This window comes from Trichosporon asahii (assembly GCF_000293215.1).
Source record: "Trichosporon asahii var. asahii CBS 2479 unplaced genomic scaffold scaffold00050, whole genome shotgun sequence".
Taxonomy (NCBI): Eukaryota; Fungi; Basidiomycota; class Tremellomycetes; order Trichosporonales; family Trichosporonaceae; genus Trichosporon; species Trichosporon asahii.
In genome coordinates this window covers 1,740,582-1,754,790 of record NW_014040874.1, presented here as the reverse complement: position 1 = coordinate 1,754,790, position 14,209 = coordinate 1,740,582, and the positions used below count along the sequence as shown (strand labels likewise).

Here is a 14,209-nt window from a genome sequence, read left to right as displayed (position 1 = left end):
GCGCGTCACCCGGCGACTCCGGCCCGGTGCCGGACCGCAGTCACCTCACCCCACATCGCAGTCCAGCGGGCCAGCGCAATATAAGCGTACTCAATATAAGCGTACTCGTGTCAACACCCACTACGCACTCCCCATCACACACACACACACGAGAATACAAAACATCATGGCCAACGACGTCCCCACCTCGTTCAAACTCAACACGGGCGCGTCCATTCCTGCCGTCGGGCTGGGAACTGGAAGTCGGAGCCGGGCAAGGTTGCTGCTGCGTGAGTTGTTTATCGCCCCGACCCTTCTCCTTCCTCACGTCCGGCCGCTCTTCCCGTGCATCGTTCATCGGGGATCCAGACATCCAGAACGAGCATCCAGAACAAAGGACACTGGCCGGCATGTCACAGAAGGCAGAGAATGCCGAGGATGCATCCGGCCACAACACCCCCCACACCATCCCTCACCCCCCGACGAGTTTGGCTGACGTGAAGCGTCTCGCATGCTCTCAAGAACGGATACCGATCTTTGGACTGCGCGCTCGTGTATGGTGAGTGTCCTTTGCGAGCTGCTATGTTTTGAAAGCTTTGTGGAGCAACTGGGTGCTAGTTGAAGTCGGTCCGGGTGGAACAGAGTAGATGGATGGAGTGGTTTCAAACTGGGTGGTTGGGATTGGGATTGTTTGGAGTCGCTCGGCTTTCCCAGCTCTCCTAGCTCTATAAATCCTGCGAGTTCCAGCTCCCAGCTCTCCGAGCCCACTGCTCTCACGGCTCGCTCCGTTCGCCCCGTCCCCGGCGCTCGCTTCGCTCGCAGCTACCGCTAACTCCCAGGCAACGAGAACGAGGTCGGCCAGGGCATCAAGGACTCTGGCGTCCCGCGCAAGGACATCTTCCTGACCTCAAAGCTGTGGTGCACGTACCACGACCGCGTCGAGGAGTGTCTCGAGAAGACGCTCGCCGCCCTGCAGACAGACTACCTGGACCTGTACCTGGTGCACTGGCCGGTGCGCACGGTGGAGAACGGGACGAACGAGATGTTCCCCGTCAAGGAGGACGGGAGCCGCAACATCGATCGCCAGTGGGACCAGGCGGACACGTGGCGCGCGATGGAGAAGGTGCTCGCGAGTGGCAAGGTCAAGGCGATTGGTGTGTCCAACTTTTCCAAGCTGTACCTCGAGCGCCTGAGCAAGACGTGGAAGACGGTCCCCGCCGTCAACCAGGTCGAGCTCCACCCCTACAACCCGCAGCACGGGCTCAAGGCCTACTGTGACGAGAAGGGCATCGTGCTCGAGGCGTACTCGCCCCTCGGATCGAATGACTCGCCGCTGCACGAGGACCCCGTCGTGCAGGCCGTGGCGAAGAAACACGACGTGTCCCCCGCCACGGTCCTGATCAGCTACCAGGTGAACCGCGGCGTCGTCGTGCTCCCCAAGTCGGTCACGCCGTCGCGCATCGACGCCAACGCCAAGGTCATCAAGCTCGACGCCGACGACATGAAGCAGCTCGACGGCCTCGCCGCCGACGGCAAGCAGAGGCGCTTCGTCTCGCCCCCCTGGGGCACCGACTTTGGGTACGACGACTGGTTTGGCCCGGACAACAAGGACGCGCCAGAGGGCACCGTGTTTGAGAGCCGGGGGGAGACTTTTGCGTAAGCGAGCGAGGGGCGGGGGGGACTAGGCTGCTAAGATCCGACTTGCTCTCGCCAGCTCTGTGAATATGTAACGTAAAAAGAATAATAGAGCAAAGCATGCATGTTCGTACAAGCCCACAGACAGGTACTTAAAACCTCGGTGCCAGCGCGCACGATTCCTCCTCTGCCTCGATCGCCCACTCCCTCTCTCCAATCTCGGCCCTGTACGCCTGCGCGCTCTGGATGAGGACGCCCTGCGCCGCCTCCTGTCCCAGGACGAGCGCCTCGTCCCTCCCAACCTCGGGATGACGCTGCGCCCACCCTTCAGCAATGGCGAGGCGGAACGCCGCCTCCCTCCGCCCTTTGCCCCCTCCTTCCCCTTCTACCTTCTCGGCGCTGTCGGAGCCTCCGGCAGGACCTCCGGCAGAACCTCCGGCAGAGCCTCCGGCGTCCAGGCCAAAGACGGCATCGGGCATATCCTCCAGCCCGACTATGCGCATGCTCACGCCTTGTTCGAGACACGCGAGTGCCGGAGCCAGCAGCTGGCGGAACATCCCCGGGCAGACGGTGCGCTTGTACACCGTCCCTCGTACGGGCTCCCTGATCGGTCTAAAGATGACGGTGAGCGTCCTCAGCCTCGGCCCGAGGGCGAAGGGCTGCAAGCTCAGGCGGGGAAGATGGGGATGTCTCGGGTCATACTGCACCGTCAAGACCTGGTGCAGCGTACCTCTCAGACAGTCCTCGACGAGCACCACGGGCGCAAACAATCCCCCCGACGTAGAGCCGAGCGCGCGAGAGAAGGTTACGCGCCGCGCGGCGCCAATCTCCGAGTATGGATACTGCCGCGGGTCAGCCCGTAGACGGACTGTGTGCACGGACGAGAGCGAGGAAAGTAACGGCAACAGACCCGAACAGGGTACCCCGCCCACGAGGTCGAGGACTTGGCACCGCCGCACGACTTGACGCGCATAGGTCAGCGTGTCCTGCACGCCGACGCCGGGGGTGGGGGTCTTTTTGCGTTTCCGGCCGCGCCATGTGTCACTCGGACACACGCGGTCGCACACTCGGTCGGGCTCGCTCTTCTCGGCCACCTGCGTCGTCTCGGGATGCAGGCTCGGGGCCGTCGAGCTGGCCGTCGAGCTGGCCGTCGAGCTGGCCGCCGAGCTGGCCGTCGAGCTGGCTGCAGAGCCCGCCGCCGAGCCCGCCGAGCTTCGCCGTCGTTGTCGCGGTGGTTGTGTCGCAGCCAGGCTCGGACGTGCCGATATCCGTATCATGGCGCACGGGCTCGCGTCCCGCTCCGGCGGCGCGCAGGCCTTGAAGAACCCCACGCCGATAGCCTGCTCGCCAGCTGACGTGACCGCCAGACTGCCCCTATCCAGTGAGGCGCGTGCGTTCCGCCGTCCAAACACGAGATGCCGGGCTAGCGCCCCGTCGATCCAGATCTTGAAGTAGGAGGACGTGGCGCGGAACGTGAGGAGTGTGTCTGCGTCGGCGTACGTGAGGATCAATGCGAGGAGGTGCGGATAGCTCAGGTGTGGGATTGTGATGCGCGGCGTGGGGGAGGGGCAGAGAGTGTACGACTGCGTGTAGGTTGTGAGGAGGGAGGGGGAGGGGAGGGGCGAGTAAGAGAGCGGTGTCCGGGGAGTCCGGGGAGTCCGGGGAGTGCAGGGAGTTCGGGGGGAAGAGAGGCCGAGTCGCGGGGAGAGCTCGGCCGGTACCGCGGGAGCGAGGAGGGACATGGCGTCTCGGTGCCCGTCGGTGGAAGCACGTCGTGAAGTCGTGAAGAGTCAAATGGCACGAGGCGTCGTCGCTAGGATCTCAAGTCTCGTAGTGTTAATCCAGCGTCGGCCGATCTTCGGGCCCGATAGGAACCCTCGGTATCCCAAGTTGTGATGTCGTGATGCCCCTGCTCTTCTAACCATCTATCGATCTAGTCTCTTGTCTTATTGCCAGGCAAGCCAGGCCACAGTGTTGTTCTATGTGCAAGTTATGTGCGTCTATAGTATAAGATCGAGCGGAGCAAAGGAAAAAAAGTTGGAGAAGGAAGTGGACGATCGGCGTCTTATCTCTCCATCGAGGGCCCGATGGGTGATGTCATCCGCTAATGGCAGACGTCGTGCGTACGCACAGGTGATTGCATCCGGTCAGGCATCAATCAATTCACGCTCCAAGTGAAGCGAATGCATGGGCCCCTGCAATAGACACAGTCTGGGCATGTGGTGGACGTGTTGCGCGTGCACGAGCTCGTAGCCTGACCCGGCGAGCTGCTGCTCAGAGCATGAGCTGCACGGCGGCGTTGCTCTCGGCTGAGGTCAGCACCCGCCCGCTGCCGTCAGCCTCGCATTGGTATCAGCCGTCGCTTCGAGCACCGAGTATCTTTGAGCGTCTGCTGGAATCGTCATTCCCTGCCTCCAACCGCCGCCTCCACGACCGTCCACGAGCATCGTTGCTCAGTGTCCGGTGGCAAAACGACGTCATGATTGTTGACAGGTCAGAGGTGTCGAAAACATCGGTGCCCCACTATGCAAGGCACTAGACCTCCAGTACGACGCCTCTTACGCCTCTCTCTGCCCGCCGCTGCCATGCCGAGAGCAACCGTGCGTTCCCGCACACATGCAGGACCGAGTCGAGATCCCCGCTCGTGCCAGCCAACGTGAACGTGCACAATCTTGACTTTAGACCATACGTCAATCACCAGCTCACAATGCCCCTCGCAAAGGAAGACCTCGCAAGATTCAAGTGAGTCGACGCGTCGCGGGGTCAGGGCTGACAACAGGGTGCTGCAGTTTGACTGTTACGGCGTGAGTGCTTCGCCGGGGCCAAGATGAACACCTACCGTCAACCCGCGGGTTTGAGCCGGTGGTCTCAAGCCTGCGGGGTCAGGGCTGACAACAGGGTGCTGCAGTTTGACTGTTACGGCGTGAGTGCTTCGCCGGGGCCAAGATGAACACCTACCGTCAACCCGCGGGTTTGAGCCGGTGGTCTCAAGCCTGCTGCTGTGCACGTTCACCCCCCCCCCCGAGAGACTGCAGATCGAAATCAGGAGCCTTATCAGCGTCCAGCCAACCTCTAATCGATGCCGCTGGCTAACCTACAGACCCTCATTGATTGGGAAACGGGCATGAAGGACGCACTGAAACCGCTGAGCGACCAGCCCGGCGCGCCGGACCCGGACACCATCCTCGCCACTGTTGGCAAGCATGCGCAGCACATTGAAGGCGACCAGCCGCGCACACTTTACCCGGACGTGTGAGTCCTATTTGAATGCTGGCCCTGGAGAATCGGACCATACTGACCGTCCAGTCTGGAGCACGCGTACGAACAGGCAGCGGACGAGCTCGGTCTGAAGTGGACGCAGCGTGAGTATGTAACGGCCGGGGAATGACACCACACGCCCGGCGACCGGCGACCGAGCTCGGCAACACCCCATGCTAACGATAAGGTGACGCCGAACTGTTCGGGTACAGCTGCCCACGCTGGCCCGAGTTCCCCGACAGTGCCGACGCGCTGAAGAAGCTGCACGAGCTCGGCTTCAAGCTGACAGTGCTGAGCAACGTGGACAACCGCAGTTTCGAGGGGACGCGGCGCGTGCTCGAGCGCGGCTTCAACTTTGACGCAGTCTACACAGCGGCCGATATTGGGAGCTACAAGCCCAGCGCGCAGAACTTTGAATACGCCATGAGCAAGGACTTTGATCAATTCGGGACCGAGCCGAGGGAGATTCTCATTGTCGCCAATAGCAAGCTGCACGATCTCGAACCGTGAGTCGACTGTGTTCTACGTAAGCTCCGCTGGATTTTGCCTACATGCGCCTGGCTCGATCCGATCCTGTTGGGGGTCCGTGGCGTGTCCCTGCCTTTTCAGTTTACGGAGCCGAAGGTTGACTCGAACGCGCTCGCTGACTTCCATAGCGGTCGCAAACTCGGCTTCAAGGGCGCCTGGATTGATCGCAAGGGCGCGCACCTCGGCGTCACGGGTCAGGAGGACTTTGAGCCCGACTGGACATTCAGCTCCATGGCCGACTTTGCCGATACTGTCTCGTCTGTGCTGGGCGGCAAGTCGATCCACGCGTCCAAATCAGACGAGGCGAACCAGGTGCTTACCAACGACGAGGAGGCGTGCAAGCCGCACTTCCCGTTGAGCACGGCTTGCTGATAATTGTTGTTGGGACTTGTAGCGACGTAGGTATGTTGAGATGAAGACTGCATGACGTACACTGCTACACTACTCTACCCGATGACTAACCCCTACTTTATGACTAAATGATTGAGTGATGACTAAAAACTACTTGTGACAAGAAACAATATAACCCATGCACACAGCGTCCAGAGCCGCTTAGTACGTGTAGACGAACTCGTCGTTCTGCTGGTCGGTGAGGTCGAGGAACGCCTGCTGGCCGAGGGGGTTTCCGTTGGCGTCGACCTGCGTCTCGTCGGCCTGGGAGAACTTGGCGTTGAGGGACGAGTTGTGGATCTTTGCGGGCTTGCCGTGCGCGACGCGCTCGGCCTCCTTGCGCTTGTTCATGACGAGGAGGACGCCCCAGAGGCCGACCGTGAGGCCCATGCTGGCGACGAAGAGGCCGAGCACACCGCCCAAACCGGGGTGGTAGCGCGGCGCGTCCTTCTCCTGGAACAGGAAGGGGCCGACAATGTTGCCGACAGCAAGACCAGAGTTGCACAGCGAGATCGTGAGCGACTTCTTGGTGTGGCCAGCAACGTTGGCCGCAACCCAGGAGAACATCAGCGGGTTGCCGCCGAACAGGAAGCCGATCAGGTAGTAGCCCGCCAGCATTGCGCCGCGCGCCTGGTCCGGCGTCAGGGCGTAGAGGAGCGCAGCACCGATCACACACGGGACCATGAACGCAATGAAGACGATGCCCTTGTACCGGAACCGGGTCGCGAGGTAGCATCCACCGAGGCAGACGGCGGTCTGCACAAAGCCGAAGGGAATGTTGAGCAGAATGGTCTGGCGCGCGTTGAAGCCAAAGCCCTTGATGAGCAGGGGACCAAAGGTGTTCGTGACGGCCGCGACCGTGTTGATGCAGAAAATGAGGAGGAAGTAGAACCAGACCGGAATAGAGAGGAAGACCTCGCGAACCTGGTCCCAGCGGATCGTCTTGTTCTCGACACCCGTGTTGTTGTCGCGGAGGCGCTCGACGGCCATCTTGCGCTCCATTGGCGTCAGGAAGCGCGCAGTGGCGGGGTTGTTGTCAAGGCGCCAGTAAAGCAGCGGGGCGGTGAGGACGGTGACGAGGCCGACGAACAGGAAGAGGATCTGGTACACGTACAACGGGCCCGTGGTGATGAAGCTCAGCGCCCATGTCAGCAGCGAGCCGAGCATGGAAGCGACGCCGTTCGTGCCGTACCAGAGCGCAATGCGCAGCGGCTGCTCGTGCCTGCGGTACCACGTCGTCGTGATGACGGTGAAGAGGGGGATGTTGACGGCCTCAAAGAGTCCGAGCAGGAAACGGTTGCAGAGGAGCGGGCCGAACGACTTGGAGAATGCGAGACCGATCATGCTCACACCCCAGCAGAAGATGCACGCGGACATGAGGATGCGCGTAGGCACCTTGACGATGAGTGCGGCCGTGGGGCCGGCGCAGAGAGCAAGCTGCGCCCAGTATCCCGAAGACGAGATGAGCGAGTACTGGTTGCCGACGAGGTGCGTCTGCTCACGCATGCCGAATGCAGCGCCATAGCCGACCGCCGACTTGTCCAGAATCTGCAGGAAGTACACCCTGTTCGTTAGCCATGCTTCTCTCGCGTCTGTGGGTACAAGTCTCGCGACTCGAGGATATGGGGGGACGTTTTCGGCGCATATCTCGCCGCCGCCGCCACCCGTCCCGCTGGGGTCCCCGCAACCCCTTGTGTGCCCACCCAACAATTCCCTTTCGGCGCTAATACGCGCAGGAGCTTCCCGCCTTCTAGTGCGATCGCTCCCACGTAATCGCCCGAATGTTTGGGTTTCGCCATCGCCGGGATCGCGGAGGTCGTGATGGGCTGCGCCGCTGCTCCACGACCCGTGCACCTGACCGACACGGGGCTCGGTACCACGCTCCACAAGCGTGCCTCACATGTCACAAACGCTTGGACCAAACACTCACCACATGAGCACCGGCATGATCGCCCTGTCGATCTTGCGGCAGATACGGCGCGAGTCCTCGTCGGTCATCACGATGCGCTCTCCCTCGCCGAGCGCCTCGAGCGCCGCGTTCTTGTTATGTCCATGGTGCCCCTTGTCGCCGTGGGTGAGGACCGACTCGTCGTGCAGAATGTCGTCCTTGTCCGTCGACTTGACGGGGGACAGGTCAGCCTGGCTGTCAGCGGGTTGGCTCCCCTTTGTCGTCGTGTCGCGGGGAGGGGTGGACTCACTGTCGGTGGTGTGGTGGGAGACATGGTGGCCAGCAGATGTTGATGGAGGAAAAAACCAGGATCGACACGGCACGCAGACTTATAATCTCCTCTTTCGACCCTCGCTTGCCTTGGCCGGGTGTCGACAGCCGGCATATCACGGCTAGCTCTGAGCAGCCTGTTTCTGCTGCACGCAGCGAGCGCTTCGATACCGGTATTCTGGGTTCTTGGCGGTCGTATTCCCCCGGCTCTTGCGGCTAAGTGCGCGTGCACGGCGTAAGGGCGGGGAGGTGGCCGCGGTGGCTCTGGCAGGATGAGGCCCAGCGGGGCTCTTCCAGCTGGGCCACCTGAGGCGCCTGGAGAGCGCACGAGGGTGGGCTTACATGATCGAGTCAGCGCCTGGGTGGCTTGGTTGGGGGAGCCGGGAGCCCCGGGCCGGGTGCCGGGGCCCTGATGCTCGGGTCATTCGTGTCGTCTGCATGAGAATGGCAGAATAAACGACCCTTAATGCGCAAGGTTCGAATTGCGAGTTCCTGGAATCAACCTTCAGTTCAGTGCAGAGCTGCAGAGAGCAGCGGGGAAACCGACAGGTATGGGAGGGAGTGCAGGGTCAAGACGTCAGGACAAGGATCTGGGGGAGATTTCACTCTCCACCGCACAACACCCTCTCCCACCTGGCCGGTGCTTGGCCGCTCCGGCCCGGAAGCGCCGTCAACACTGGACACGGTTCGAAAGCATAGGTAACTGACGGCAACTCAAGGTATTAGCATTCGTTCCGACCTCGGCGGCATCTGGCGGTGCATTGTCGCTGCTTCGGCCGGCCATTCGTCTAGCACAACTTGCGGGCACCGCCGTCTCATCGTGTGAGGGGAAACGGTATCAAGCGGGCGACGGCATAAGACGGAGTTGCAGACTGGATCGGCATCTGCAGGCGAAAGTAGAGATGTCAGCCAAGCTTAGCTTCCCAGTGGCTGCCGGCCCGGTCGGCACGGTGCGGCTCGAGTCTGGGCGATCTCACGTTCGCCGCTCGTTGTAGGCCTGTCGGGCTTCGGATTATTCGTGGATATCGCGGCGTGAGAGGGATCTCCATACGCGCTTGCGCTTGCCCCCGCAAGATAGTTAACGGCCGTCGAAACGTAACTTGCTTCTCCCCTCTTCACCACTACTGTGCTCGAGCGATCTCGATACCCTACCACTTGAGACTCTCTTTGCATTGCGTATTTGTCCTTGTCCCGGCAAGTACCGGCATCGAGGCTCTAATCGTCGGCACAACGCGGCCTGCAGATCACGTCGGACGTGAACAACGGCCACCACTTCCGCCGTGACATCACGATACCGCGACTCGCTCCGGGCTTGACGTTCGGCATCGCCGCTGCCGAAGACACATGCACACACATGTCACTGTAGCGCCCGGCAAGTGCCGGGTCTCTCTTTCTGGAGAGCGGCACAGAGCGGCTACGATGCATGAGATATCAGCGGCGAGCCATCATGGCCAGGAACTGACATCATATCGCAACGGTTCAAGACGGCCATTGCGTCTCTCAACTTTCTGCACCTAGCCGAAGACACATGCTCACTGATGCAGCGGACGACAGGGGACGGCGGTAAGTGCCGGCTTTAGCTGCTTTAGCTGTGGGCTCGGAGATGACGTGTGGAAGCGGAGCAGTCCTCGCGGCGATCAGCGGTTCGCGGCGGCTTACTGGTTTAGCCGCAGAGAAGCCCCGACGATATCAGTCACCGCACGCTCCAGTGTGCCGCAGAGTTACGCGTCCGCACGCTTCGACACGGCTACAGACGGACTATACAGTGATGTTCTCAGGCAGATCGGGCCGGGGCCTGTTGTTGACGTTGGCATCTTGGGGCGTGACGGAATGAAGGCATAGCGGCTATCTTCGGGTTATCTTGGGCGCCTCCAGGAACAGTTATCGCTGGGGTGCACCTTGACACGGTTATCTGGGCTATCTAAGCCCACTTCGGCGCGGCACAAGGCGGCATGCCCGTTGCTCTCTCTCTTTCTCAGCAAGGAAAGGAGGGTCGTCATGGCATTCATGTTCGTGGGGCTGGCGTTGAGGTCTTGTACATCAGTGTTGATCACGTCAGCCAGCGGCCCCTTCGGGTTCTGAGAGACGATCAAAGCTCAAGAAGCGAGAAGCAAGAAGCAAGAGCATGGCATTGGGTACTGCAGCACAAACAGCACAAGTCAGACTACGGGTTACAACACATCCCACTGTAGGCAACGCCCCTTCTATCTCTACGCTCCTCTAAGATTTCAGTGTCCATTCTGCACAGACTGCACAGGCGAAGACGGGGGAAAGAAGCCCGACTCTCGCCACACCTCGACCCACTTGCTCACGAGGCCGTCGTCAATAGGTCCAAGGCCGCGCATGACCTGACACCTCTCCTCGGCCTTCCTCGTATCGAAAGCAGGGCGCGCCTTCTCTATGTCGCCCCCGATCCGTCCCTCGTAGAACGGGAGCAGCTTGCGCGTCGGATTCGCCGCCACGTCGGGATCGCTCTCGGCCAGCCGCCTGAGCCACTCTCGGCGCGGCACGGTCTCAAACGCCACGCCGGCTTGGCGGAGGCCGGCCAGGATCGACGCGAAAGGTGCAGTATGCCGGTTCAGAATGTGCAGCACACCATCCCCTGAGGATGCGAGGGCAGCCTGGGCCACGGCCTCTCCCGCCTGATCGACAGGGAGCCACCCGACCTCCTCCTCGAGAGCCGGGAGTGCGCCTGTGCTAACAGCAGAGCGGAACATGAGGGGCCACGCCTCTGTCTCGTTCCACACGCCGTGCGTGCTGTCACCCACCAGCTGGCCGATGCGGAGCACCGTGCCCCGCGTCTGCGCGAGCACACGCTCAACGACCCACTTGCTCCGCGCATACCCCGTCGCGCCCGCGTCGGCCGGTCGGTCGGAGAAGTTTTCCATGATGGTCGGAGCGTCGGCGGCCTGCACGGCGCCAACGGACGAGGCGAAGAAGAACCCCGGCTTGGGCGCCAGTGGCGAGCCCTGCGTCAGGTTGAGCAGGTTCACCACCCCGGCCACCGAGGGCTCGAAGCTCCCCAGCGCGGCGGCAAAGTTGACGGGCCACGCGAGGTGGAGTACGCCGGTGATTGAGTCGCGGACGTCGGCGAGGGCGTCTCCGAGTCCCAGGTCGGGCAGCGTCAGGTCCCCGGCGTAGCTGGAGATCCGGGACCAGTCTGGCTCGAGGCGGCGCAGCGCGAAGGAGTGCGCGAGCCGGTCCTGACTGTCAGCGTGCGAGGCCGCGCGCGAGAGACAGATGATGCGCACGTCCGGCCGGCGGAGGAGACAGGCCACAGCGTGCGCGCCCAGACTCCCCGTCGCGCCCGTGACGAGGATGACGGGGTCGCCTGGGGCCCTTCTGCGCGGCGTGGCGGGGACGACCCGCGCAGCCCACTTGGACGCCATGGCCTCCATCTCGTCGTAAGCGCTGCGGGTCCCGTTGGCATGGACAGAGTGCGAGGCGACAGCGAGAATGTGCTCGGCGAGTTTCGATACACTCGGGTACTCGTACACCACGTTCTGGCCCAGTGTCGCGCCCCCGAGGTCGAGTTCCTTCTGCGCCGTGTTCCGCACGCGTGTGGCCTGCAGCGAGTCGACACCAAAGGCGAACAGGTCCGTCTCCCGCGTGATCCCCTCTGCTCGGCTGCCCAGTGTCCGTCCAAGGAGTTCGAGGAGATACGTCTCTGCCTCGTTCTCCCCGTCTATCCTCCTTTTCTCCACTGCGCCGCTCCCGCCCTCGAAACGCCGGTACACCTCGTCGATGATCGGGGCAAACTTGCGATAACACGCGGGCCGGAGGATGCTCATCTTGGTCGCGACGGGGACTTCGGTGCCCGGGGCTAGGATCTCGACCATCTCGGGAAGCAGGCGGGAGTGGCTTGGCGCACGCGCGTTCGCAGCCGCAATCACGGGCCACACGGCTTCGACGTACGCTGCGCGGTTGCGCGAGAGCTCGGCCCCCGTCTCGGACGGCAGCAGCAGGGCGCCGACCTGCGGCCGCCCGTCGCCGAACACGATGCATTCCTGGATCAGTGGCGAGTTGCCCCGCTAGTAACGTCAGCCAACATGCAACCCTTTCAACTCACAATGTCGAGCTCGATCGGAACCGGGTTCGTCTTCTCGCCGAGCGTGAGGGTGAGCGTGTCGTCGAGGCGGCCGACGTATTTGACCCAGTCGTCGTGCTCGGGGTGCTTCACGAAGAGGTCTTTCGTGCAGTAAGCCCCATCCTCGCGGTTACTCATGACCTTGCCTGGCCAGCCGTCGCGGACGACGGCCTCGTACGTCCCGCTCCCCCGCGGCACGAGGTCGAGGTAGGACGCAATGAGGCCCTCGACGCGGAGCCAGTTCCACGCCTTGTCGGCGGTATAGTCCCGCCGGCTCGTGAGCAGGGCGCCTGTCTCGGTCGTGCCGTATTGAGAGTAGAGCGGGACGCCGGCTGACACGAGCCGGTCGCCTAGCTCGTCCGGCACCGCGGCGCCCGCAAAGGATACGGCCTCCATGGACGCGAGCGACTGGACACCCGCCGGGCTTTCGGCGAGCAGCTTCAGGACGTAGGGCACGGCAAAGTGCTGTACTGGCGGAGTGGGCGAGGAAGCAATGCAGCGCACAATGTTCGCGGCCGTGATCGGCCAGTGAGGCGGGAGGAGCGTGAATGCCTTGCCGTGGTACAGGCAGCGGAAACTGGGTGTCAGCAATGCGGCGCCTCCTCGGCTATCGAGCCGTAATCATGCCACCACTCTCAGACTCTCAGCGCTAAGGCTGATCGCGCCTCCCATCCGATCGGCCCTCTACATCCCCCGTCGGCCATCCCATAGCCATCACACAGCCCAGCCGGTCCAAACTTCACGCTAATGTTGGCTAGCTCGCTCGGATTCCCCGCGCTCGCTCCCACCCCCTTCGCCACCATCCTGACCACCATCCCCGACCTCTCCAGCACAGCACGCAACTTACATAGAGAAATGTCCAAAGCCATGATACAGCGGCAGCGCGCTGAAACCCGTCTTGGGCACGCTGACGGCGGCGTTGGCGACCATGCCGTAGTGCGTGACGAAAACGGGTTTCGGGAACCCCGTCGAGCCGCTGCTGTGCAGAATCACACAGGTGCGTCTGCTCTCCTGCTCGGGGCTCAGGCGGGGTGGGAACGCGCAGATCTTGGCGGAGCGCACGCCCCCAGGCCCCCAGAGCGGGAACCGTCTGTCCTCGACGAGCTGTAGCCTCGGCGCGGTTGTCCTGGCCTTCGAGCCGTTCTGAATGGGCTGTGCTAATGTCGTTGGAGCGAGCGACCCTGTGCCGGGGTCCTCACGGTCACCGTTGAGGATCCGCGCCGCCTCGGCCGCGACGGACGCATACTTCGGTCCGTGAATCAGGTGCGTCGCCCCCGTCTCGGCGCAGAGATGCGCGACCGCCTCGGCGCTGTTGTTCACGCTGAGGAGCAGGCTCGTCAGTCCCAACTTGGCCAGCGCAATCTCGAGCAGACTCTCGTCCACCGCCGTGCTGACCAGCACAGCAATGACGCGTTCCGGCGGCTCCTCCCCCTCTTCCACCTCGGGCTGCATGGCGAGCGACGCATAGTGCGCCGCTAGCCGGTCCACGGCACGCTGTACGTCTGAGTATCTGTAATATGTCAGGAAAGTTGGGAAAGAGAGGAGAAAGGAGAAGGGCCGGCGGCTTACGTCAGTGTAAGAAGCGTATCGCCGAACTCTGGCGCGCCGGTGTGCACAAAGGGCTCGTCGGCTTGTGTCTCTGCATTCGTCAGTTGGACGAGGGCAGGGAACGACGTACCTGCTCGCAGCGCGACGAGTTCGGTAAGTGATCGGGCGTGGAAGACGGGGGCGACCATGACTGCAGGTATGTGGGGGGTGGTGCCGAGGTCGTGGCCGGAGTTGTCGAGGTTGTTCGCCGGGATGCTGCTCGAGTAGCGTGGGGTAGTGGGCGCGGTGGGCGCTGCGGAGGTCGGGCAAAGATCGCAGTCGCAGTCGTAGTCGAGCCCGATGTCGCGAGTGACTCTTGGTCGTGGAGTAAGTCTAAGAGTAATGGGTAGTGGGACACTGGGTCAAGGGATGTTCGGGCCGGTAGCTTAAGTGCAACTCTCAACAACTCTCACTCTCTCTCTCTCTCTTTCCACTACACACCGCAGACCATATATGCATGCACGCTTGAACCAAAATCGGCCCGGTCCGCCGTCCGCGCCCTCCATCTCTCCTCCTGCGCCCCCCCC

At 62.4% G+C, this 14,209-nt stretch overlaps 5 protein-coding genes across 5 annotated transcripts; 2 read left to right on the top strand and 3 right to left on the bottom strand.

Moving 5' to 3' along the window:
* Positions 1–166: 166 nt before the first annotated feature.
* A1Q1_01852 (aldo-keto reductase) lies at positions 167–1,639 on the top strand (the record flags this gene model as incomplete). The annotated part of the gene is made up of 4 exons (XM_014324860.1): positions 167–269; positions 349–538; positions 604–668; positions 819–1,639. 4 exons carry the CDS (start codon positions 167–169, stop codon positions 1,637–1,639), a joined length of 1,179 nt encoding a protein of 392 aa, XP_014180335.1.
* Positions 1,640–1,766: 127 nt separating this feature from the next.
* On the bottom strand, positions 1,767–3,356 carry A1Q1_01851 (uncharacterized protein; the record flags this gene model as incomplete). The annotated part of the gene is made up of 1 exon (XM_014324859.1): positions 1,767–3,356. One exon carries the CDS (start codon positions 3,354–3,356, stop codon positions 1,767–1,769), a length of 1,590 nt encoding a protein of 529 aa, XP_014180334.1.
* Positions 3,357–4,321: 965 nt separating this feature from the next.
* On the top strand, positions 4,322–5,772 carry A1Q1_01850 (uncharacterized protein; the record flags this gene model as incomplete). The annotated part of the gene is made up of 7 exons (XM_014324858.1): positions 4,322–4,356; positions 4,404–4,418; positions 4,501–4,537; positions 4,715–4,866; positions 4,921–4,976; positions 5,060–5,378; positions 5,529–5,772. The coding sequence occupies 7 exons, from the start codon at positions 4,322–4,324 to the stop codon at positions 5,770–5,772; spliced, it is 858 nt and encodes a 285-aa protein (XP_014180333.1).
* Positions 5,773–5,952: 180 nt separating this feature from the next.
* On the bottom strand, positions 5,953–8,012 carry A1Q1_01849 (uncharacterized protein; the record flags this gene model as incomplete). The annotated part of the gene is made up of 3 exons (XM_014324857.1): positions 5,953–7,624; positions 7,721–7,929; positions 7,989–8,012. The coding sequence occupies 3 exons, from the start codon at positions 8,010–8,012 to the stop codon at positions 5,953–5,955; spliced, it is 1,905 nt and encodes a 634-aa protein (XP_014180332.1).
* Positions 8,013–10,236: 2,224 nt separating this feature from the next.
* On the bottom strand, positions 10,237–13,831 carry A1Q1_01848 (L-aminoadipate-semialdehyde dehydrogenase; the record flags this gene model as incomplete). Its single annotated transcript, XM_014324856.1, has 4 exons — positions 10,237–12,015; positions 12,078–12,702; positions 12,943–13,605; positions 13,665–13,831. 4 exons carry the CDS (start codon positions 13,829–13,831, stop codon positions 10,237–10,239), a joined length of 3,234 nt encoding a protein of 1,077 aa, XP_014180331.1.
* Between the last annotated feature and the right edge of the window lie 378 nt (positions 13,832–14,209).